Source organism: Engystomops pustulosus, chromosome 3 (assembly GCF_040894005.1).
Source record: "Engystomops pustulosus chromosome 3, aEngPut4.maternal, whole genome shotgun sequence".
NCBI classification, from domain to species: Eukaryota; Metazoa; Chordata; class Amphibia; order Anura; family Leptodactylidae; genus Engystomops; species Engystomops pustulosus.
This window is the reverse complement of record NC_092413.1, coordinates 185,245,958-185,273,370: the sequence shown is the minus strand read 5'-3', so window position 1 is coordinate 185,273,370 and position 27,413 is coordinate 185,245,958. Positions and strand designations below refer to the sequence as shown.

Sequence of the window (27,413 nt, the reverse complement as noted above, 5' to 3'; positions counted from 1 at the left end):
GTAGGAGGATGTATTATATAAGGGCACTGGGAATGATAAAGTTATACAGAATAAAGTTATGAGTAAATTATTATTATTTAAAATCATTTAAACGTAAAATGAAAATCATTAAATTAAAAAATCAATTAAATTAAAAATGAAAAAAACATTTAATAAAATAAAATTAATTTATATTAAAATCATTTGAAATTATTTAGAAATTGCTTTTAAAATTCTGTGATGCAAAGAATCAGCCTCAGATGCCCTAGACACATGCATATGGCATAAACATGCTGAAAATTGTGAGAAATAATCTTTTAGCTACCAGCACTACATTGGCAGTCATATCTGAGGCTACACATGGTGCGAGCAGATGGAAAGTACCAACTGCTTCAGATGCTTCAGGCATCAATACTAACTTAGTTTAGTGTTCCCAACAAAAGTCAATTTTGTCACACAAATAGTGTTACCCAGTAATCTAGTGATTGTCCTGAGCAAAACTATCAAGGTTGGAGACGGTGGATGTAGACAGAATCGGGGCTTTGAGTCGAAGGATTTAGAAAAGGTCTCTCTCGTGTTTAGGAAATATAAACATCATTATAATAGAGTTTTAGCATCTGCATCCTCAATATGGATGTAGCTTATAGGAAATATTCATAATTTTCATTTAACCTCGATAAAATGGGTAACACATCAGATCATTGTACAGTATTTTTCGGACTATAAGGCACAACGGAGTATAAGGTGCACCATCAATAAATACCTGCTAAAACGTCTAGGTTCATATGTAAGGCGCACCGGAGTATAAGGCACACCTGATTATAAGGTTAAATGACCAGCAGGTGGCAGACCTGTGCACAGTTCCGGCAGCTGTTGTCTGTAACTACGGTTCATATATAAGGCGCACTGGCCTATAAAGTGCACCTTTGATTTCTGAGAAAATCAAAGGATTTTTAGTGCGCCTTATAGTCCGAAAAATACGGTAATTATAGAGATGAAAGTGTGCCACTTGATGTTATATGAGACACATTCTGTACTTGCTTTCCTATAAACTTTTCTCTTGCCTCTGTTGCCAAGGAATTCACATTATAAAATAATGCCGGGACTTTGATGCCTTCGTGATTAGTAATGTAACACTGGTATGTTATGTACGTAGGTGACCTATATTTAGCAGCTACTGTGGTTTTATAATCTCAAAGGGAATATTGTCACCAAGTGACGTGACCATATGGAAGGTGCCATCATTCAAGGGCATTTTCCATCAAACTAGCTATAAAACAGACACTTGTGATGATGGGTCTTTGTGGTGTCCACTTCTTCTGGTATACTAATGGGGGAAACCAAAAGCAGAATCTGTGCCATGTACAACTAGATAAAAGCATAGATTTGCCACTCTTGAAAAAACATTTTCTATTGTGCCTAAGTGCAACACTTCTGCCAATGCAAGGGTTAATCAGGTACTGCGAAAATCAAATCCCTCTCTATGCAAAAGGTTTCTCTGTGAGAGTGATCAACTCACTGATGGTCTCCAGTGTGGAAAAGTGGTAATGCAGCTGTAAGTCTCTGCCTGTGATGTAATGTTAACCAATCAGATGTTCTGTATCATTGTTAGATCAGAAGCAAGCTGGCTGGATAATGGAGCTGTCAGCTCACAAATGGAGTTTATAATACTCCTTGTGGCTGGAAAGTTCCAGGACTTTTTCCAGAGGTCAGCCATGGAAGCAGAAGTGTCTGTGGCATGCTGCCCTGACACCTTGGCAAGTCAGAAGACCAGGCCCAAAGCAGAGGTCCACCATCAGGACTTTGCTCCAAATCTGCTGCTGAAAGCAGACAACTCTCCTACTCCAGCCTAAAGTTGTTAATCCAGGCTGTGAGGATATCTTCCTGAGGACCAATGATCCAACCAGCCAGCTCTACCCAGATGAAGTTTGCTGCTGTTATGGCCGTTTCCAAGTTTCCATTAAAGGACTGTAAGTTATGCTTTACCAACATGCCTTTGAGTGAATCCTGGATGAGGCTGTATACCACCAAGAGCTCCCAACTTCCATCACCAGGGATCCCTATCTACACAAGGAGAAACCTACACTTTCAGCCTCTCCCTCCATTTGCTTGCACACAACACCTGCTGGAGACCTGCCAGGCTGTGGACAAGGCCTCCGTTCCTGACACCAAGCACTGTGACCATCGCCATTCGCTAGGCCGCACTAGCCAGCCACTCCGGTATTCAGGGCCCCGGCTTCCACCAGCCACCGAAAAAGGCTGGGCCCCAGTGGGGGATGTTGCACCTAAGGGGTGCTAAGTATCTGCTGTGTTTTTATAATGATCAATGATGAGGTATAGCAGTTGCATCTCTTGGCCAAAGACAAGTGACCCAGTGTCTAATCGCCAATGACAGCAGAAATGTAATAAGACCTTTGATGCATGATTAGACTGCCCTAGTCTTTTCTAATGTCTTCGAAGTGTGAGCAGACCTCATATACAATATCTATGGCTTGATAATACAGACATTTGTGTGCAGAAAGCTATAAAGATATTTATAATGATTTAAGTCAATGGGGCAGATTGTGCAGTTTTGAATAAATGCTGATCTGACACATAAAATACATATTTTTGCAATCAAACACCTGTCAGGAAGGCACGTCATATAGGGGGAAGTATAGAACAATTTTATATTACGTGAACCTCCACAGCACCTGTAATGCATAGTCAGCAACGAGCCCCAGGGCAGGGTGCTGAACCAAAATGTATCATAGTGACATTTACGTGTATAATTTCTGTTTATAAACTCGGTTTTAAATGCACATAGCAGGAACACATCAAACCACAAACCACATACTGTATACAAACTCTACACATAAATGAATTAGCCGCTGCTAAAACTGGTGGTCTTGTCCAACTTTTCTTTTATGGGCATGGGGTATAAAGTACATCAATGTTCAGTATCTATTGCAGCCACAAAGGGTGTAATTTTGTAGATCTCTATGTAATTTGTACAATAGGAACATGTAAACCCAAATCCTGTAATCTGAGAAGAGGAATTTAAGGCTGCAGAGTCAGAACACACCTCCGATATTAACATCATCTTAACAATGCAGCTGAAGTGAGGACAGGTTTATGCTTTACATGGCTGGTGGCTACATCATATTGCAGTATATTTATTGTATGTGACAGCAGTGCTGACAGGTATTTTCTAATGTTTGCCCTCACCTGCTGCTTCAAAAAACACATCACAGGAGCTCAGGAAATCATGTTAATGAGACCCCGAAGATCTGAAACCACATGGAGGACTACACAACGCAATTAAATACTGATGTAGTCTATTGATTTGTGATCTAAACATAATATGAAAGATTCCTAACTCCAAAAGGGAGAAAAGGAGAGAGATTGCCCCTTGTCAAAGCTGGGATTGTCCCTTGTCATTGATATTTTATCATGTAGAGATACACTGAACAGCATCTATTAAAGGGTCCACCATCTCCACTAAGTATTTGTCACGGGTGTCCCTCTACATGGCTCTGCCCCGTTCCCTGGCCCTCAGTCACCTCTCCACGTTTCCCGCTCCCTAGGGCACACGTGTGCCGGCACTTGAAGATTTAAAGGGCCAACACATATCTGATTGGCGCTGGCACTTCCAGCTTTCACATAAAGACCGGCGGCTTTCATCACTCCCCGCCGCATCTTTGAGCTACCAGCCTTAGAGAAAGCTTCCTCTGTGATTCCCGTGTTCCCTGAGTTTGTTCCTCGTTCCTCATTCCTGTCCTGCCTTGATTCCTGTCCTGCTAACCCCACACCTGAACTCTGACCTCTCAAGCCCTGATAACCAGCCTATGCCCGACTACGAGACTGTCTCCTGAATTGGTACCTCGACCTTGGCTGCCACCGTGGCTAGTCGCACCTGTGGAACGACCTGGTGGCATCCCACTGCAAGACTATCTTGGTGAAGACCAGGTGCCACTTAGATTCCGGTCCCAGGTGTCGGCTAGTACCATCTCCAGCGAGAACTGCTATTCCTGTCTGGACCACAACCCCCTTCCTCAGAGAGGCATTTAATGAAACTGGAAGAAGATGGAAGTGGTCCAGGCAAGAATAGCAGTGCTCCTGGTGCTGAGGATATACCTCAAAGTAGATATACCGGTATATCAAAGTGAATTTCTTTTCAACAAGCAGCGATTGAATTCTAAAGTTTGTTGGAGTTAGTACAATCCCTGTACTTTGTGAAGCCATAAGCCCTGTTCACAAGGTTTTGCAAATAAACATTACCCACTTTAATACCAAGCTTTTTCTCCTTGACCTTGCCAAAACCAAGTCTATCCATCAAATATACCTTTGAACCCATTAAGGTCATATTTAAGGCTTATAATTGGGCTACATTAGATGGTTTATTTTAGATGATGGTTGCCAAATGGATTCTCATCAAAGACGAAAATACAGACCTGAGTGTGCTCTAGAGCAGTAATATTTTTGAGATATTTGTAGCTCTACTAACGAAACGTTCACTTTTCCCCAGTATTCCTGAGTTTTAACTGTGGTAGACTTTGTTAGCTGCCGGGGTGTAAGGAGCACATACCCGGAGATGACTCTCCTAACCCCCTGTAGTCACTGGAATGGACCTTGGTCCAGTCAACTGTCCTTGACAAGACAACTATGGGACACCCTTCTAGTGTTCCCAGCTGTCTGGGTGTAAGTCTGCAATAAATTTATTGTGGGGGTGAGGGGCTTCACTGCCTCAATAACTGCCTTCACTAACATTAGTAATATGGCCACTGTTTGCACTGTGCTCTCAGCAGAGGATCCCCTCCCCCCCCCCTGGATTCTATTCGCTTTCTGTGTCTCAGCAAAAATGTCTATGCGTGTCACCTCTGACATGCGTGTGATAGTCTAGCCATCACCGCTCTATAGTAGGTCTACTCCACAACGTACATTCCATGGAACAGGTCCAGAGATAAAACGGGACACACCCGTGGTGAATAAGTGAAGTGATGCCCAAAGAACTTGCAATTAAATTGATATACATGATGATGACACAGTGCTTAATGAGGAATAAAATCATCAGATATGTGAATTAAAAAGGGGAAGACAATTTTGGAACTCAGCAAAATGCTACATATACCTAGAGTTGTAGCTGCCATCACACAGCTGAGGAATATATATCACACTTATACAGTGTTTCACAGCAGAGATATCCTGCTGATAGATACATCTGATAAAATTCAGATAGTATTAGGGTTTGTTTTGTGTCCATGGTGTATCCTTACTCTGAGTTTTGATATTAGGTTTATATTTTGGTATTCCAATTATTTTGAAGATTTACTGTTCATCTATACATTGGGCAAGTACATCAACTGTTCCTCTAAGTCATGTACATCTACCCTTCATCTACACTTAGGTCATGTACATCTACCCTTCATCTACTCAGGTCGTGTACAAAAACACAATTAGGCAGATTTATGAAAAGCATTGCCAGGTAAGACAGAGTGCAGAGTAAGACGTAAGTGAAGAATTAGACTAGATGGTCTTAAGCTGCACAAGCATCATATAAGTGTGTGATTCTGGACGAGGAATCTTTCGTAGTATGAGACTGTCTAGACTTACTTTGATGGGGAAGTAAGAGTTCTCCTTACGGAGACTGCCAATTAAGGCCACCGTGTAGGCATGTGGAGTCTTATAGCCATGGATGCTCCATTAGGGAATTCTGGGAAAATAATTGGCAGTCTCCATAAGGAGAACTCTTACTTCCTGACCCTAGTTACAAGCCTCTCACCCAGCCAAACCAGTTCCCTACACTGTGCTGAAGAGACCCAACCAGGTTGAAACAGCGCTGTCTACAGTTGGGAGTCTGTTCCTTCTGGAATAGATAGACTGGTTTGGTTTTAATTCTGCATTATGTCATAAAGCCTCTTGTAGGTCATTCTTGTTTTAAGGGTATTGCCTTACAAGATAGATAAAAGAGGTGTGGTTTTCTTTGCATATTAGTCATACTTTGCACCTCCAATTAGTTATCTTATTTTACGCCAGAAATTTAGGTCAAAATTATGTCAGGAATTATGTCAGCATTATTTTATGTTCCCAGACTGTTTATGGTGCGAGGCCACACCTCTTTTCTTAGGCCATGCCCCTATTGTCAAACTAGTTGTATGAGTGCCATAAAACTGTATTAAACCCTTTATAAATGTGGTGCAGTCAGTTTTGTAGTGCAAATTATGACAGAATTATGTCATAGACAGATAAATAAATCTCCACCAATTGCTTTCTCATAAATTTAGTTGATACCAGTGATCACACAGGGCTCATTCACCAAATAGTTGCCAAATAGTTTATTTATCCCATAAGAATTTGGGTTTATTAACATACAATTAGTTGGTGCCAAAAGGACAATTTTCATCTCCTTAACCTCCAGGGCCTGTTTCTGTGTTAGCTGTGTCTATTGTATGTCAATATAGCCATAGAATCTTATATGATGTTAATAACATACCAAACGTCAATGTGTCTGTAAATTCATAATGCGGACATACACAATGTCTCTACAGAATATATTTCCATTGCATGATACATACAAGCATGGACTACAAGAAATTGTCTAGTTGAATAGTTTTCAAAATTTTCTCTCCATAACACTTGACTAAATAAGGTCCAATAGTTAACAATTGTAATATTTCAGAGTAAAATTGTCAATGAAGCAATTTTTAAACATTTTGTAAAGGTAAAAATAAACAACTAGTGATGAGTATGTTGGACGAAATTGGGGTTTGACCAGTTCGTTGGAATATTGGCTCAAAATTTGGTTCAGGACCAAGTCCAAACTTGAACCTGGACCCGAATTTTAGCACAGAATGTCTGTAAGATGGGGCTAGTAAGGGGTTGGGGTTGCATTATAGCACCCTTTCAGTAGGTCAATGCAGTACTTATGAATTATTTCAGATTTTCACCAGTCTCTAAGCACAGTGGCCTGCTGTCTCTACCTCAGTTCTCCGAAGGAGGCAATTGTGGTTATTTGAGAAGTCCCTGTATGTCTAACTGATAGTATAAGGAGCAGCAGCCTCTCCCTAGCTCTGTCTTCTGTCTATAATGGTGTCTGGAGATGTGACCTTGCTCATCACAAAGGGCTGTGGTTGCTGAGCGGCTCCGAGCTGGGTGATTTCCCCGAACACAAACCTAAAGCAGGAACAGCAGCAGCTGTCCAGGTCAAGGGTCATGGGTTCTGAATCCAACAAATTCGGTGCAGACACGAGTTTAGTGGTTCGGACCCCTATAAATAACTTGTTTTGTAATATGACACAAACTTTACTATAAATGCACATAAATGGGGGGTCACCTGTAACGACACAACATGATTGTGCAGACAGAACGCCTTTGCTTTCCGTGAGTAGAATAAAAATATATAACATAACCAGACTATTGTAAATGTATAAAAATATGCAAACCATTTACAGTGTATTAACAACAAAACAAACAAGGTTGTATGGAAAAGAGCAAGGGCTGGGAGTCGTCAGACTAAGTAGGTTGAGGTATGTGGATTTAATCCCTGATTTAGACCTACAACTGAAAGCCATTCTTCACCAAATAGATTATGTGAAGCAGAAAATAAATATGTAATCTGAGCAGGAAAAAGAATGTAAAACACCACTGAGCTTTAATATGTGACCTTTCTTTGCAGGGGACCTGAGTGAGAATTACAGAGAGTGTCTGTAGGAGGCAATGTTCACCTAAAATTAACTAAAAAATTGTTTTCCATCCAAAGTTCTTTTAAATGAAAATTTTGATACTAGTTGACAGACTAATTCAATATGTACTAAATCGGGATTCCAAAGTAGCTTCCTTACACCCCTTGGACTCTAAGGCTGATTCCTATCTCCTTGGATTTCTAGATCCTTGAAAAATGGGTAATCAGACATTTGTTGGATGGAGCCACCAACCTACTGAAGCCGAGAATCACCATTTTTAAAAACCTCATACTAAGCTCATAGATTTAAAGAGGTTGGCTTCTTTACCTTGTGTTCTTTGTAATATGTGTTGGGGCAAGATATTAGTTAATATACCATTATACATAAATTCAAAGTTCTGCTCTACTTTCTTGATATGTAAAGTGGATCCCCCTGTCTTTTAACTCATCAGCCAGACATTCCTGTCCATAAAATGGCTGCAGATGGAGGATCATGTGATCTCTGTATGTCCGTGAGCAATCGCGCTGCCAGGACCTTGATCTTATATTCATTTGTATTATCACAAGGTCCTGGCAGGGCAATTGCTCATGAACAGTTGGAGATCACATGAACCTCCATCTACGGTCATTTTGTGGTCAGGTATGTCTGGCTGATGAGGTAAAAGACAGGAGGATTCACTTTACATATCAAGAAAGTGGAGATGAACTATTAATAGATGTATGTTGGTAAATTACGAATCACGTGACCTACCGGCAGCAGGCTTCCGGTGGATAAAGGAGGTCATGCTGTCACTATTGTATGCACATCCCCTACGTGATAACCGCTCACATAACCTGGTTGGAGGCAGGACCAGATTTAGACAAAGTGGGGCCCTGGGCAAAACTAAAAGTGGGGCCCCAAAATAAAGCTATTTTATGGACAGTCACAATCAGTAAGAGGCACCATTTAGCCCTGCACAATAATAACACTCTGTAGTTACACACAGTAGTATGGTAAGGCAATGTGTAATATGGGCCCGTAGAAGAATGTTATAGGAGAGACAGATGATGGGTAGGTTGATGATATAAGATAAATATGAAAGATAATAGAGATTTATAAATAGAAATATAAAGTAGATTATATGTACATTGCTAGATACATAGATAATAGATAGATAGATAGATATGAGAGATAGAAGATTGATAGATAGATAGATAGATAGATGGATAGATTGATAGAAGATAGCAGATGGATAGGTACATAGAAGATATATAGATAAATAGATATACATACAGATATATATCCAAAGGAAAAAACAGCACTCCAACAGGCGACAATAAACAATGGTGGATTCTTTATTCCATCAAGTGCAACGTTTCGGGCCCTATGGAGCCTTTCTCAAGCCTTTCCTTGGGATATTTCTGGAGTACCTTTTGCCCGGTTCTTACAAAGCGTGCACCCACCATTTTGGATTTACACTGTTTGTGCTGCTTGGACTTCATCCGTTTGCATACAGATATGTAGATAGGACAAATTATAGGAGAAGGATAACTAGACAGATAGATGATAAGCATCTTCACCCGGGCATTCAACCAAGGGCATTAAAAGAGCAAAAAAAAACCTAAGTCTACATGCAAGGGGCCCCTCTAGAACAGGGGGCCCTGGGCAAATGCCCAGTTTTCCGCCCCCTAACGCCGACCCTGGTTGGAGGGGTGGGTATATGTCCTTGCCATGCCCTTCCAACTACTGACATGGCATTGGGGTTCATGGATGGAGAAAGAGCATACAAACAGTAATGAAGGCACGGCCCCATCATTTGCAGGACAGGGACGTCACAGTAAGTCCACATAAATGATTTGGGGTGCTGACACTGTTTGTTTTGTAACACACCAGTAATATAGTGTATTTAAAAAAAACACACAGGTCAAGGGTAGCCATATATCTGTAACAAAACACAGCTGGTGTGACAGCTCATTGTTGTCACTTTATTGACATGACAATGCTGTCTTTGGCATGTGTCACCTTTAAGTGTTTTCCACGGTCTGCGATTTCTCTTTTATGGTATAACAATTAGTTATGTTTCTCTAAAATGAGAAAAAACAGGTCCCGCCAGTTATTACTTAACACAGGTCCTTCTGCACTGTCTAATATGAGCTGATTCACCCTAACAAGTCATATGCCATTTATTCTTAAAAGAAGGGCCAAGGAGTAGTCTGGTCATAGTTCTTAGGGGTGATATCTCCAACATTTGCAAGTAGCTGTACGGTGGTGGGTCATCATTTACTTCTGTGCCGAAAAGACTGTCTGACAGAATGTCGGACTAGCGTCTCACAAATGGATCCGTGATACTCATGGGCGTATGCACAAGTGCATAGGAATATATGTGTCTGACTAACATTCTCAGTGCAGCAATCCTTTGGACCCCAAGCCATTAGATTGGGTACAGATTGGGCTAAATATTGTGACTTTCACGGCCATAACCTTGTCGATGGGATACATTATCAGTCTGGAAACTCATTTCTCATCTCTCACAACTTTATATTATTTAAGCAAATTTACCATCAAAATCCATCATGATAAACCAGGGACACTTACTCATAGATCCAGGCAGTGTGACTGTGGTAATCTTCTTCTATTTGTTATCCATGGCCTCCTTCCTTTTAAACTCAACTTTTAGAATTATGCTAATGGCGGAGCAGGGGTTAGGAAGAGACAATGTAACAGCCTGTGAAGCTCCAGAATGAAGCTAATGATCCTCATTAGAATTATTTTCACATTGCAATGAAGAGAAGATTATCACAGTCACAGTGCCTGACTGAATCTTTAGGTAAGTGCCCCTGGTTCATCATGCTTGATTTTGATGTTAGATTTTCCTTAACTGCCTATTCCCTGTCTGTAATAGATAACTATTCTCTCATGCCCATAGTGGTAAATACTTTATTATAATGTCATTGTCATGTGTCAGACAGCCTGTGATGTGTCTCCTTGGAAATGTATGGGGATATTTAGACATGGGTAGCATTATTTCATTCCTTTAATCAAATCCTAAATGAAGCAGGGATTAGCTCAGGGGTCATTGCTTTTCACTATCTGTCTGCTGAATAGATGAAATGTAAATGACAAGTGATGTAATCTAGCCGACGAAGCAGCTATTCACAATCTAAAGGTTTCTTTGACCAATTCATGGCCATTAAAATTTGGGTTTCCAGGGAGATTAGCAATAGTAACTAGAGCTATGCTACGCTGGGATTAAAGCATGCCAAAATGTATCTTGAGATTGTATTGATTGTCTTCTGAGACTTAGAAGTGGCAGCCATAAAACACACAGATAAATGGTACTTCTGAACGGCTTGGTTTTATGGGATCAGCTATAATTAACAGCAACTTTCACACCACAACAGAGAAAGCCATTCTCGCTATAGAGCACATTATACGGACTGAAATTTAGTTGAACCACTTATTATTTCTGAATCTTATAAAGCATATCCATAGTTTTCTAATAATGTTTTATTTACTATAAAGCATTTAGATTGGACTGAGGCCAGTGGTTGGATTCATTAGTCAATTACTTGCATGTGATTGAGCAGACATAGGCAACACCAGTTACTACGTAAGTGCAGCTATTTAAGTGCACAAACAAAAACATACCAGAATTGAACCAGAAGGGAACAAAGGGACTTTATATGTAAGAACTTGTTTAATCCTTTTCTTTCAAAATGTTTTCTGAAAAGCACCATTACCTCGTTTTTCTATTGCCTTCCCAATACAAATCTTCTGGACTTGTAGTGGCACTTAGAAAGATGCACTGTCAAGGTGGCACCACTGTAGGTGGCTGCCTGTGCATTGGCTCCAGCTTTTGCTCACCTCTCACCCCACCCTGCGGCACCAATTTTGGTAGACTCACCCTATGACCCCCCCCCCTTCACCACTAAGTGGTTTATCAGCAACAGGAGCTTTATGTCGCACAACTGGTTGCAACAGAGCACCGGAACCTAGCAGCCAAGGACACCAGTTCTGGCTTCAATTGAGCACCTGAAATGTAAGTGATCAGTACCAGACTCTTACCGGAAGTCAGGAGGAACACTGCACCAAGGCTCCATTGGTAGCCAGGTTCAGCGCCAGGTCTTGGCAAAAGTGGCGCTGTAGGCAGTGTCTCTTCTGCCAAACCAACAGCAACACACCACTATTTCATGACAACACCGTTAGCACCGCAGATGCACCCCTACTGTAGTAACCTCTGTGCAGTGTATATTTGTTATTGTGGCTGGTATATTTTCGTACTGTAAGGGTTTCCCCATATGTAATGTAATGTGGTCTTGTTAACCTGTACTTTACTGTATCTCAATGTCCTGTAACTGTTTCAATGCAACGAAGGAACTAGCAACATGTAAGAATGTGCCTCTTGAAGTGTATTTATGTATCTGTAATATTAAGCCTGTCTCTAATTGTGTGTAAGAATTGCTGGAACACTATGTACAAAAGAATTCCCCCCCATCAATAAAGTTGTATTATATTGTATCGTATAGGTGAAAGGGGTCGGCCACTTGCAAGTCAGTTTACTCGGGTATGTACAATATCTTAATAGGGTCACCCATATTGTACTTACCCTGGTAAACTTTCACTGCAGTCTGCGGGAGCCTTAAGTGACATGACCTGCCGGCAGCAGGATCTGGGATTTCCTTTGGCATCTCATATTTTACTGATCAAGAGACCATGTGCTCATTATTATATGCACATCCCCTCCATGAACACTACTCCCATATCAGTGGTTGGAGGGGCATGTCAAGGTCATGAAAGTTTACTAGGGCAAGTACAATATGTGTGACCCTGGTAGCGTATTACCCTGGTTACCATGGTAACTTTTCTTTTTAGGGCCCAACCCCTACAAATTGAGTTGGTTGAGTTTGAGACCTATCATAACAATATATCTTACACTTCAACAGGTTTTTCACTATAAATCAGCAATATTAACCCAAGTAATTTTTGTTACTGACAATGTGTAGCCACTATGACATAAGGACACTTTGCCACTTTATGTTCCCAATCCGCCCCAGCACTGTTTGAAGGTAAACATATACATAGAACTTGTCAATTCTCAAAGGGTTGTTATTAGAGATGAGCGAGTATACTCGTCCGAGTATACTGCTCGGTCGAGTATTAGCATACTCGGACCGGCTCGTTACTCGGACGAGTATCTCGCCGGCTCGAGTTCGAGCATTAAATTAATAAAAGACAGTGAAGAACAGTGTTTACACTGTTCTTCAACACATTACACATGTTTACAGATGTTTTGCTTGTAAGAATACATTGAAAAAACACTATTCTTCACTTTGCAGGTGTTTGCGCGTGTCTCCCGCTAAGTTCGGAGATGTGCACGAACATCTGGAATGTGAAGAATAGCGTTCTTTCAATGTGTTCTGCACTTAAATGCTCCTGTGTTCACTGTTTTCACTGTTTTAATTCTATTTTTCACTTTGCAGATGTGCGAGCATGTCTCCGAACTTATCGGAAGACATGCGCGCACATCTGCAAAGTGAAGAATAGAATAAAAACTGTGAAAACAGTGAACACAGGAGCATTTAAGTGCAGAACACATTGAAAGAACGCTATTCTTCACATTCCAGATGTTCGTGCACATCTCCGAACCTAGCGGGAGACATGCGCGAACACCTGCAAAGTGAAGAATAGTGTTTTTTCAATGTATTCTTGCAAGTAAAACATCTGGAAACATGTGTAATGTGTTCTGTAACACTGTTCTTTTAATGTGTTCTGTCAGTGAAAAAATGCTCGGGTCTCCCATTGACTTTAATGGGGCTCGTTATTCGGTACGAGCACTCGAGCATCGGGAAAAGTTCGTACCGAATAACGAGCACCCAAGCATTTTAGTGCTCGCTCATCTCTAGTTGTTATTCCGCATATTTTAAAGATTGTACAACTCCCTTATAAATCATGGAAATGGGGAGCAATAACAACGGCAAACCTGAGGCTGAATAATGTTGTTTTGTCTATTGAGCTTAGTATATGGTATTTTCTGATGTACTAATCCTATAAAGGTCTTTGTGTCCATTTCCTTGTAAATTCCTTGCAAATTAATATAAATATAAAAATGTAACATTTTTAAAGTATTATGTATTGATAGATGAAGCAATTATCACTAATTAAATAATAAAGGCATTAGAGTAGTGGTCTTCGGTATTAGGTAAGCCGTAGACTTCACATGACTGAAAACCGCTATTTCTCACCATTTCATATATAATAAATATTGCAACTTACAAACATGCACATTTTAATGATATTATTTGTCATACATAATATATTACTGAGCCCAACCATGTCCTCACATGAGACCTTGGCATATGTGGGTGTAACTTCCCCAACACATAGATACTTACACATAAGGGTACATTCAGACGGTACATGTGGTTGCTCGGACCGGATCCTGGGTGAGCACAGGGCCAGGAGGAGGAGAGGAGCGTTCCTCACCCCTCCTCCCTCCATAGGCAGACGAGCGCCTGACACACGGATCGGAGAGCCCTAATTGCAAACATATAAATGAAGCTATCTTTCCTTACCTGGATATGATAATACACTGTAGTATGACATCACATTACAAAACCATTAAAGACAAGGAAACGTTTCTAAAGTGCCCCATACATATTTAATTAATTGACCATTCAGTGATTAATTGGTCTTAAATTATCTCACAAAAACACCTTTACTCACCTTACCATGATCCCCAGCAGACGGCAGCTCAGTCCTGAACATCTCTGCAGACAGGATCAGGCCGTGCAATGTTGTAAGGTCGTTGCATCGCCTGCCCAGGGCCATTATGGCACATCCTTACAATACCATAAACCTTTTTTTATCCCAAAAGAAATACATTACACATGCATGTACATAACATAAAAAACTAATTCCACAGAATCCCATTTGTATCCCATTTGGATTTGTATCACAAGAAAACATACAATACAGACCACATTGATATTATACAAATCCCCTTGGGCAACCAATTTTGTCAAATAAAACTTGCTCCAATTATTACCATACTTATAACACAATTTCTGGTTTTACAATGCCTTTAGATTCAACTATATCAGCGCCCTGAGAATGGCAATATAGCTGAATGCTGTGGACCCGGGTCTCTGCTCCTTATTTTAATAATCGGTTTGGGAGAAATTAGATGAATGGGTTTTATTAAACCTTGGTTTTAATTCCTGATTACATATTGCTATCACCGCAGTCCATCCAGCGCTAGCCTAATGGACTTGTATTGGTTGACATCCTATGTAGCATCTTATCTGTGTAAACCTTTGTAGGAGGATCTCCTTCCACTCAGGTGGGTTGGTCTGATATTAGATATTAGTTACTATTTATGGGAAAGCACCAGTCACACGTTTGATTCTCCTGAGCGCTACTTGTCCACACTTCAAAGTGATACCTGTTAAGTCCCTGTAAATAAAGATTATGTAGTCTCCTGCCTTAAGAGCTCCTAAACCCTTTCATTATAACACATCAAGTCATTTTTCACTAAGTGGCTTTCGCTTTGCCTATAAATACCGGTGGCTGCACTCTGTTGGCGGAGTTAAGTGGCTATGATGGTTGCCACCTGTTAAGTCTCATTGCTGTCAATGGGACTTACCACCAGGCCATAGCGGGATAGCTGATTATCTGCTCCTACAACAGAAGACCATCTTTTGCCTTCATTAGCTCCTACTACTTTGATTTTTTGAGCTCTTGAAATGCATTCGAAATAGTGACCTTTACACAGATATTTGAGCCCATAGTGGGCACCAATCCCAATTAAACATGTAAAAACGACATCCAGACAACGCAAACGTAGTCTCACAAAATAATTGTGATGTAGAGAAGGAGCAGACATTTCCGCTGCAGACAATAGTAGCATAGCAACAAAGTAAAGCTCCCCCAGTGTGAGAGGATTTACAAGGACAGGCTCAGCCTTCATGTAGGGCTTTGTGATTAACCCGAAAAAGCTGCTCATTCACAATAATAAACAAAAAGCTCTGTATGAGCGAAAGGAAAAATATAAGATGAAATGCCACAATCTTCTTCGGGCGTTCAGCCCCTTCATCTTCTGGAATTCCTTGATCAAAACATTGTCTACATGAAAACACAGCCTACCCTCATCTGTAAGGGGTTTCCTTAGTGACATGTTAACCTTTGCTATGGTAATTGCACATATTCTTGTTAATTCCCAGGGTAAATTATAAAACAAAAACAAAAAAAAAATTGTGTTGGGACGCTAAGGGGTCAGTATTAAAAATATCTTTTAGGCAAGGAACACATAGGATGGTCCAGTGCTAGACTTCCAAATAGGACATCATATAGTGAATCCATCACAGTAAACAATTGTCAAAATTGTCTGGTTTCCACATTGGTGGGACCCTGAACCAGTATCCACAGCAGTAGCTATAGTGCTTGGCCTTTAGGTTACATTCACATTACGTTTTCTGCATACAGTCAGAGTATATTCAAGGAGAGCTGGAACCAATCACTTGATGCTGCCGATGTTCACTCCTTCCACTTTCAGGGGGAGGGGCAGGATGGCGTATCCAACGGGATACGTCATAGGCATGTATGACACATTGGGGATCCTTCTTACATATCCTTACAACAGAGGCAAATACATGTAACCTGAACCTAGCTTTATAAGGTAGTGCATTAATATGGATATAACATTTTAGTCCTATATTCACATGAGGCATATATTAAAGGGGTTGTCCACTCTTCAATAAATATGTTCCATTAAGACATATTAAGTGTATGTGTACCTGTACTTTTGCCTCATGTGAGAACCCCTGTTCTCACCATGCTGCTCTCTACATACATACAACTTCCTGTTTCTCACTTCTTCAGGCTGTCCTGATGGTGTCACCCACTGTGCCTCCCACAGGGACATACACAGGGACAGGGGACAGGGGAGGAGGATGAGTCATAATAATCTCTTGCTGCAGGTCCCTCCTGTTCATCAGATCTCAGACATGTACAGTATACAAAGATCCAGAGATAGTTTACAGACAGCGATAAAGGAAGCATCAGGGATGATTAATCAATTGTTAAACATTCAGGGATTATTATTAAGGCAGTGAAGGCACATAGGCAATTTATGTAAAAAAGTGGGCAACCCACTTTGTTGGAAAGAAAGTCTTTTCCAACACCCTTAATATCAGAGTCGTGACAGATATGTTATTTACTTGCTACCTTTCTACAGTCCCTGGTCCTATAGCTATATCCCCAAAGGTCATAAAGGTCTTCATAACCTCAAAGGACATCTTACATCAGATTTACTGGTAGTAGACTGGGCACTGTTTTTCTTATGTTTTTCAAGGATCGTTTTGCTGAGAAATACACTTAATAAAAATATGGTAATGAGCAGGAGGCGTTCAGGCATACATAACCTGAATGCCTTCAGGCTCTGTCCGCTCATCAAGTATTTACGCGCCCCATAATCAAAATTCATTCTCTGTCCCTCCCCCTATCACATTACATAGATGGCGACGGTGGCTGTTGGATATCCTTCCACAAGCTTCTCATTATAGTTGGTAGGATGTTAGACCCATTCCTCCTGTCAGCAGGTGTGTAACTGAGCCATGTTTGTAGGCCGCCTTGCTGGCACCTGCCTTTTCAGCTTTGACCATACATCTTCAATAGGATTGAGCTTGGGGTTTTGTGATGGCCACTTAAAAACATTGACTTGACTTGATTTATCCTTTGTACCCTTTTTGGCAGTATGCTTTGGTCATTGCCCATTTGGACTCATAATGATGTTTTTTTCTCATGATGCCATCTATTTTGAAGTTTGGCATTCCCACCTTCAGCAAAACAACCTTACAACAAGTTTGTTCTTGGGTTGATATACATATTTTGTACCAAAGCACATTCATCTCTGGGACACAGAACACTTTTCCTTCCTGGCTGAACATTCCCATCTTGATTGTACTTGCGTATATTTGCTTGCACAGATGAATGAAGCACCATCAGATTTCTGTAAATTGCACTCAAGGATGAACCAGACTTGTACAAGTCCACAATTCTCTTCCTTATATCTTGGCTGATTTCTTTAGACTTTACCACCGTATTACACAAAGAAGCAGTGGGTTTCAGATGTGCCTTAAAATACATTCAAAGGTGTGTCTCTAACTCAAATGTTGCCAATAAATCAGAAGCCTCCAAAAGCATGACATCATCATATGGGTTGTCCCAAATTGTTTAAAGGCATAGTAATATCAGTGTATATCAATTTTTGACTTTGAAGAAAGTAATAAAAATGTCATATACATTTCTTTCACTCTCCCTCATTATTTTAGCATTTGGCAATCCTAAATAATTTTGGCAATACTAATTGGCCTAAAATTGCAAGGTTTTATTCCAATTTCATGTCAGATAGTGAGAACAACATGCATTGTTCAGCATTACAATCTACACGCCACACACATTAATTATGTTCTATTTGTGTTCTGGTTTTTGGATGTATGATCCTACAAGATGACACTAGCTCCATAGTATTACATTCACGTGGGCAGCGGAAATCCTTCCTGGCAAGAATTATGATTCTTTAATTAAATGGCTTATTATCATTGCCAAATAGTTTGCAGCGCCCATTGGGTGTCGTCTGATAAATGATAGGGTTCAGAGCAACATCAGATTAGTCTTCTCATAGTCATAAAGGCGTAAATATTCTATTCACATGAAAAATCTTTCTTCATATTGCACATATATATTCTGAACCACTTGACAGTTTTCCCATCAGCGTCTGTGGATGTAATGCTTACTTCACTGCTAGTAATTGCGGAAAATCTCAGACCCAGCTATTTCCAAAGTTACCCATGCTCTTTCTAAAAGGGCTGGAGCACTCCTCAGCTTAGTCCCAGGAACTGTGATCAGCTTACCTTGTAGAGGTAGGTATACAGAGGCTCAAGAAGGGCTCATAGAATTTTAGAAAGAAGACTCAGGATATGCTGACCTTCTGTTGGAGACCTTCTCCCAGAGAAGAGAAGCTTGCAGAGATGTTTCTACTAGTTTCATACACTTTAGAGCACTACCGTTTACAGGCGAGTAACTTTATTGGGTGTAGAGGGGGTTTAGGAGCCTATGGGTGTCCATAAAATGCATCTTCCACATATGAAAAGGCCAGTACTGTAAATTATATATTTAATGGAACCTTTCAGCTGAAATTGACCTAGTTAACCACTACCACTATGTTATAAAGTTTCATAATATCTTCGAGCTCATGTTGACTGAAGTACTAAATTCTCTGCCTCCATGACTTTATACAACCATTCCACATCTCAATTCAAAGTTGATTTTTCCGGATGATGCCACCACACTGAGCCATGAGACATGGAAACATGATTTGAAAGCCTAGGATCGGACTATATATGCTTGACTCCTAAGGGGTTCCAAGCCAAGTTATTCAAAATGTTTCATATTGTGTATAGGGGAAGTGTTTATTGTTCAGCAATACCTTTAGTATATGGCCAGACATTGTGTCAATGACTTGCCCACCCAAGGCACCCAATGATTGTGTAATTTTGCAGGTAAAACTAAAGTAGAATGAGTTATATCTTAATCTTGCAAAACTGTGTAGTTACTGGGTGATGCATTTGGACACAGCTTGAGCTGTCTGGTCAATTCCTCTAGTGTTCACCAAATACATTGAATAACTCTGATAATTGATGTTTATTGTATGCAGCATGCTAAATGGCTCACAAACAGATCAACCTTTTACCATCTCTATGGGCCTTTTCATATGGATGTTGTGGGGATGTGTATCTGACCGCAAATTTGTGGACGGATATATGTCCCCATATAGGCCTATGGCCACAGTGTAGTGAGCATGCACATGTGTCACAGGAAAAGGCTAGAACATGCTCCATCTTTTTCCGTGTTTATGGCCAAGCGCCGTTCATCATCCCCCCGTCTCTCTCTCTCGTGCGGCCGTATGCTTGCCTAGGCATACGTCCATGTGAAAGAGGCCTATGTCTGAGTGAATGTCAACATTACTGTTCTGCATCAGGTCTATGACCAATGATGGTATCATCATACATGCGTCATCAGAGTATGGTGATGAATCCTTATTGTGCACTAGCTGTAACCGAGCATAAACTTGCCAGGTCAGAGCTCTTACATACAAATCGTAGAAACCTCACATTCTACTTCATTATACAGAAATCTTACTACAATGAAGAATAAACCACAACCGAATGGGTAAATGCTTACAGGGATAAGCTCTCACTCCACTCAATGCAATTTCATTCATTGTTTGAGCATGAATTGTTTTTACCTTCCGCGGCTGCCTTTACAACACATTTTATCAATTTGTTTAGTCTAATAGATGTAAAATTATTAGCCCATAGATATTTTCCACCCTGTTGTTTTTACTATTTCAATAAGTAACATAACAGTCACATCAGTAGTCAGGGGCGTAACTTGAGGGGGTGCAGAGGGTGCGATCGCAACCGGGCCCTGGAGGTTAAGGGGCCCATAAGGTGTCACTTTCCCATATGAGAAGTGCAACTTCTCATTTAGTGCAACTGAAAACCTATGAAAAGATATGGGAAATAGCTGTTTTCTGTTTGCACTATCTCTACATAATAGAAATTTCACACATGTGGAAATACATGGAAATACATGTGGAAAGTTTCTTAAAGAGATTTCCCACTTTCAGCACATAATTGATACTGTTTGTGTAATTAAAAGTTATACAATTTTCCAATAAACATTCTGTATCAAATCTTTATGTTTTTCTAGATCTCTGCTTGCTGTCCTGCTATATAAAGCTTCTATGTTTACTTCCAGTGGATAGAAATCTGTCCATGGTCATGTGATGGAAACACAGAGAGTTATCAGAGCCGTGTGATATAACAGCTTGTGCACCCGTGTGACATCACATGACTATGCACAGATTTCTAACCACTTAAAGTAAACAGAGAAGCTTTCTATAGCAGGACAACAAGCAGAGAACTAGAACACGCGTGTTTTTTTAACGCGCGTTTAAATCTCGACATGCTCTACTTTTGCAAGTCACGCGTGTGAAAAACGCACCATACATGTCTATGGAGATGCATCAAAAACGGATTGCACTCTGAGACACACGCAAGTGCAATGCGTTTTTCACGCATCAATTGCCATAGAAAAGATAGACCTCAGTCCTGAGTCCATTTCATGCGCATTTTCTGCACGTAAAAAACGCATTGAAATTGCATTGAAAACGTGCGTGAAAAACTGAGACACTGAACAAACTCTGACTGAAAACTGATTGCACTCTGATGCAAAATGTGCGTTTTTCACTGACCAAACCCTGATCGCACCCTGATCGCACCCTGATCAAACTCAGACGTGATCTGCAACGCAAGTGTGAAAGGGGCCTTAATTGATCAGACACTTCCAAAGAAGCGCAGCAGCAGCAGCATCGTCATAACTTCTCTGACTATAACCAAGTTTTACAGAAACTCAATAAATCTCGATGTGAGTCACTTAAAAACTATCATCCAGTAATTAATATACTACATGAGCAACAGTCTTCAGCTGTCAGTCACACACTATCTCATATGACTATAATTTGCCTTGTATTTTAACATTATGTTTAAGGGATTTTCCTACCCAAAACTTTTAGCAGTTTTAATAGGATGGTCAATACATTGTGGACATAGTTGTGTTTTTGCTGAGTCCGACTAAAGTTCATAACAGCTAATGGGTAGCCGTGTCAAAATCGCAAGCTGACCAATCATTTAATAGTGATTTGTTTTATAATTTGAAGCCGGAGAACCCCTTTAAAAATATCCCCATACACTTATTTCCCCTGTTTCCCCATTCCCATGCATGTCTAGTATGGCATGTAGTATGAGTGGGGAAAAGAGAGTAAGACTTATGGTAGCAACTTGACTCCCTTAAAAACAAAATGATCAGGCATATCAATTCAATATGCCCTATCCTACCCCTGATATCTGTTAGGGGAGGAATTGGCTCTGGTCATCCTAAATATTCCGACATGGCATGGATACAGAAGGTGCAATAAATATGAATACAGTGATTCTTATGGAGGCGATAAAAGTTACATTACCATATTTCTCTGCAGAAAAGTAGGAGGGTCCACAAAATTCTCCTTAATTGACCAATAAGTCCTATGAAGTATTGAGCATGACTAAACCAAAACCTACTGACATAAAACAGTTTTATTTCTGTGTAGTTACCATCAAGTCTCCACCTTCACAGAGGGAGTAATTGAAACATGACTGGGTGGATGGTTTTGGGAGACACCCCAGTAACTTGGGAGAGCTGGTTTGCCAAGCCCTTACAAATACTCTATTAGCATTTACTAATGAGGAAACGTGTATAAGGAGTGAATTAATCAGACAAAGGAGACTGAGGAAGGTGGAGAGGGAGTCAACCGGAACATAGGAGACAATCAAGTCCTTACAAAGAATAAAAGTTACTCATGTACAATGGGACTAAGTATGTCATGAAAACAAGTGGATGGAAAGTATGAGTGCACTCTCACTACATGGAAGAGATACACAAATGTAATATGGTGATATAGAAAATATATATATAGTGATCGGTGATATAGTAAAATGTGATGATAGATGTCATGAAACAACAGTAGAAAGTTCCATACAAAGGAATATATTTAAAGGGGTATTACAACTGAAGGTATATCCTTAGTCTCATGGCTAACACGGTACAAATCTACACTACTAGGTATATCCTTAGTGTCAGACGTCTACTGTGTATCATATTAACTTATCATGAGCCATCAACCTAGTGACCCTGCCAAAAGCTGATTGGGGTCCAGGCTCCATGACCCCTTCAATCAACTTATTATAGAAGCGATCTTTGATCTTCTATCTTACTTGGTTGACACTTCCTAAGGATGGAATACCCTTTTAATGCACACATTTAAAGCTTTGCATGGGATAGCATACAATAAAGAACCAAGGAAGACAATAAGGACCAATATATAATATATAAAATATATTTCTATTGATTGGGACAAACAGATTTAACACGAGCACTCAGGGGTTATAGGCTATAAATTGTGAGTACTTTCCCTACATCCATCATTTACATATTCCCTAAGGGTTCTTTTTTACAGGACAGTCATGTGATCAATAGATGGCATATGTCAAACATCACTACAAACACTAGAAAGACGGCATTGTGAAAGACTGCATTGTAGAAATAGTGAAAATGTTGTACAATTCTATACTGGATCGAGATAGAGATAGGGATCAGATGGTGGAATGGATGTTGGTCATTGTCGTCAGAAGAGGGAACTAACAGATGATGGCGATTACATTGTGAGCAAACGGTTAAATGAAAAGGCAAGAAATGACCCTGTGTCTATCTTACCTTAAAATGTTCTTAAGACCTTTTCCTCTACAATCATCCTAAGGCTGGGTTCACAACACATTTTGTGTATTCGCTAAGTGTATACGTCAAGAAGGCACCCGACGTATACGCTTAGCATATACATTGACAAATAGTGGCAGACAGAGGAATAGTTGCTGCCTCCGTTTGCCCACAAAACATCCTGTACGTCCAAAATGACAAGATGACAGCAAGCTAAATCTTTTCATACTGCAGCCTTTACCTGAGCGACTTATGCACTCAGCGGCGGTAATGGGTAGCTATGGGGAGCGGATGCAGCGTATTGCATCTCTCCCCACAGCCCTGCCGAGCTTATACGTTGATTAACAGGAAGGAGGACCTGGTTGATGTCCATATTATGACAGTGACATCACTGGGGGAACGCCCCCGTTCATCGGCAGCAGCATTCAGGGCGGAGGGGGATCCCCAGGCAAAGTATCCCACTGTATAGGCATACAGTGTGATATGTCTGTGCCATACGTTGTAAGGAGACGCCGGAATCCTCCTGATGTGTCCTTACAATGTATGGCATATAACATGGTGTGAACCCAGCCTAACACCAAACTGACCCCTCACTGCCCCTAAAGTTACCACTAACAGTTAACAGAAACATGGCATGCAAGAACATCTGCTCAAGTCACCTCCTACAAAAAGTAATAGTTAGGACATTAGGAAACAGTTAAACGCTCACCAAACATAGACAGAGGTAACAGAAAATACTATTCTGACCACTGACATCACTAAAAGGAGATTAGTGATTTGAGGCCTGCTGAACACTTTGAGCTCAATAGCTCCCTCTATTGGTGGACGCATCTTACTTAAATGTATGTGTCTACAATGGATTTTGAAATTTTCTTAGTATTAAAAAAAAATCAAAACCCTGTCACCTATACAGATATATTATGAAATTAATCAGTGTATAACTGAAGTGAACTGTGAGCAAGTTCATTTGAAGAATTAGGGCTGAATTGAATGAATTGAATGCTATAGAGTTCTGTATCCTGCACAGGACTCCCTTTTTCTGTGTCTGAGTTTGTGTGGGGGTCACTTAGTAATAGTGGGTTCAGTTACTGAGAAGCTTGCAATGTAGTTTATGACCTTAAGAACATTATGATTTCTTTTGGCATCTGTGAAAAAATGTCATTGTCTGGAGGAGATCCCTAGAAGCGTGAGAAGATTCCAAGAGAGAATTCCAAATAGAAATTTTTTGCTCAGATGTCACCCAACAATAGGGCAGAGTATGGAGTAAGTGGAGATATCAGTTCTGTATGTAGAATGTAGAATGCTTTGTGATTAAATGGATGAGCCACAGACTTAGAATTCACTAAAGACATTAGACAGGGATAAGCTGAAATAATTTGACTAACAATGAGAACTATAGTGTTAGGTATGAGCACGGTACATCATGTGAGCAGAGGTGTGATTGTAGACTCATTCATACTAATGTGGATTTTTGGAATATCACTTTTACCTTATGATAAGATAGGAGATAGAAGTGTTACAGGACATACAGCCATCAATCTGGTATCTCATACTGGTATTATTCCCCTATTCAATACCCTCTTATATGAAAAGAAGGCAAAATCTTATAAAATAACATAATGACTAGAGATGAGCGAACATACTCGTCCGAGCTTGATGCTCGTTCGAGCATTAGCGTACTCGAAACTGCTCGTTGCTCGGACGAATACTTCGCCCGCTCGAGAAAATGGCAGCTCCCGCCGTTTTGCTTTTTGACGGCCAGAAACAGAGCCAATCACAAGCCAGGATACTCTGCACTCCACCCAGCATGACGTGGTACCCTTACACGTCGATAGCAGTGGTTGGCTGGCCAGATCAGGTGACCCTGGAATAGACTAGCCCCTGCCTGCGCTGCTCGGATCATTCTGTGTCTGGATGCCGCTAGGGAGAGAGCTGCTGCTGCTGCAGGGATAGCGTTAGGGTTTTCTATTAGCTTACTGTTAGGCAGGAGTGAGTCTACAAGAACCCAACAGCCCTTTTTAGGGCTACAATAACGTTATACTTTTTTTTTTTTTTATTTGCAGCTAGTACCATATTGTGAGGAATTTGCAGGGGGACTTGCTACCGTTGTGTTTAGCTCTTAGTGACACACATATCCACCTCAAACACCAAAGTGGGAAAATTTATTAGGGGTTTGATTTCAATTAGGCACAGTCTGCCATTGACTTTTTATTTTACGTTTATTTTTTCATAACTCAGCGTCATCTCATCTGGCATAGCAGTGTGCTTTCATACTTGGCTAGAAAATAGCCAAAGGAGAATCCAAACGGCTTACTTAGGCCTACAATAGCGTTATATATATTTTATTTCTGGTTGATCTGCTGGTGGCTGTCCTTGCTGCAGTGCATCTACTACCAAATTGTGAGGAATTTGTAATGAGACCTGCGACCGTTGTGTTTAGCGCTTAGTGACGCACATATCCATCGCAAAGACCGAAGTGGGAAAATTTATTAGGGGTTGGATTTCAATTAGGCACAGTCTGCCATTTCCTTTTTATTTTACGTTTATTTTTTCATAACTCAGCGTCATCTCATCAGTGTGCTTTCATACTTGGCTAGAAAATAGCCAAAGGAGAATCCAAACGGCTTACTTAGGCCTACAATAGCGTTATATATATTTTATTTCTGGTTGATCTGCTGGTGGCTGTCCTTGCTGCAGTGCATCTACTACCAAATTGTGAGGAATTTGTAATGAGACCTGCGACCGTTGTGTTTAGCGCTTAGTGACGCACATATCCATCGCAAAGACCGAAGTGGGAAAATTTATTAGGGGTTGGATTTCAATTAGGCACAGTCTGCCATTTCCTTTTTATTTTACGTTTATTTTTTCATAACTCAGCGTCATCTCATCAGTGTGCTTTCATACTTGGCTAGAAAATAGCCAAAGGAGAATCCAAACGGCTTACTTACGCCTACAATAGCGTTATATATATTTTATTTCTGGTTGATCTGCTGGTGGCTGTCCTTGCTGCAGTGCATCTACTACCAAATTGTGAGGAATTTGTAGTGAGACTTGCGACCGTTGTGTTTAGCGCTTAGTGACACACATATCCATTGCAAAGACCGAAGTGGGAAAATTTATTAGGGGTTGGATTTCAATTAGGCACAGTCTGCCATTTCCTTTTTATTTTACGTTTATTTTTTCATAACTCAGCGTCATCTCATCTGGCATAGCAGTGTTCTTTCATACTTGGCTAGAAAATAGCCATAGCAATAGGATAGCATCGTTTGGTTTTAAAAACTAAAAAACACAAAAAAAAAAAAACACAAAAAAACACAAAAAAAAGTTAAAAAAAAATTAAAGTTATAACTTTCATTTTCAAAATGTTTAACCCGAGGGCTAGGGGTAGAGGACGAGGGCGGGGACGTGGGCGTCCAACTACTGCAGGGGTCAGAGGGCGTAGTCCTGGGCGGGGTGAGACACCACCTGCTGATGAGGGAGCAGGGGAACGCTGCAGAGCTACACTCCCTAGGTTCATGTCTGAAGTTACTGGGACTCGTGGTAGAGCACTGTTGAGGCCAGAACAGTGCGAACAGGTGATGTCGTGGATTGCCGACAATGCTTCGAGCAATTTGTCCACCAGTCAGTCTTCCACGCAGTCCACCCATGTCACCGAAATCGGCACTCCTCCAGCTCCTGCACCTCAGCCTCCTCCCCCCCAGTCTGCCCCCTCCCAGGAAATTTGGCATTTGAACCGGCATACTCTGAGGAACTGTTTTCTGGACCCTTCCCACAGTCACAAACCACTTGTCCGGTTGCTGCTGAGCAATTTTCCGATGCCCAGGTTTTCCACCAGTCGCAGTCTGTGGGTGATGATGACCTTCTTGACGTAGTGGAAGAAGTGTGTAAAGAGGTGTCCGACGATGAGGAGACACGGTTGTCAGACAGTGGTGAAGTTGTTGTCAGGGCAGGAAGTCCGAGGGGGGAGCAGACTGAGGGATCGGAGGATGATGAGGTGACAGACCCAAGCTGGGTTGAGAGGCCGGGTGAACACAGTGCTTCTGAGACGGAGGAGAGTCCTCGACCAGAACAGGTTGGAAGAGGCAGTGGTGGGGCCAGACGGAGAGGCAGGGCCAGAGCAGGTGCATCAGCGCCAAATGTGTCACGTAGTGAAGCTCCCGTGGCGAGGGCTCCCGCGGTGAGGGCTAGATTTTCAGAAGTCTGGAGGTTCTTTAAGGAAACACCGGATGACCGACGGACTGTGGTGTGCAACCTTTGCCAAACCAGGATCAGCAGGGGTTCCACCACTACTAGCTTAACTACCACCAGTATGCGCAGGCATATGAATGCTAAACACCCCACTCAGTGGCACCAAGCCCGTTCACCTCCGGCCGTGCACACCACTGCTCCTTCCCCTGTGTCAGCTGATAGTCAGCCCCCTGC

The 27,413-nt window shown here is 41.1% G+C and overlaps 1 protein-coding gene across 3 annotated transcripts in view; it reads right to left on the bottom strand.

Moving 5' to 3' along the window:
* The window catches only part of ARHGEF4 (Rho guanine nucleotide exchange factor 4), a 119,770-nt gene that overhangs the window by 77,742 nt on the left and 14,615 nt on the right, over window positions 1–27,413 (bottom strand). The window contains exon 1 of one of the 3 annotated variants that reach the window (XM_072143301.1): window positions 21,703–21,812. The exons of the other annotated variants lie outside the window; for them this stretch is intronic. Coding sequence (XP_071999402.1) covers window positions 21,703–21,705 — 3 coding nt within the window. The 5' untranslated portion in view covers window positions 21,706–21,812. Of the gene's footprint in view, window positions 1–21,702; window positions 21,813–27,413 lie in introns of those variants that run through there. 3 annotated transcript variants of the gene reach the window in all.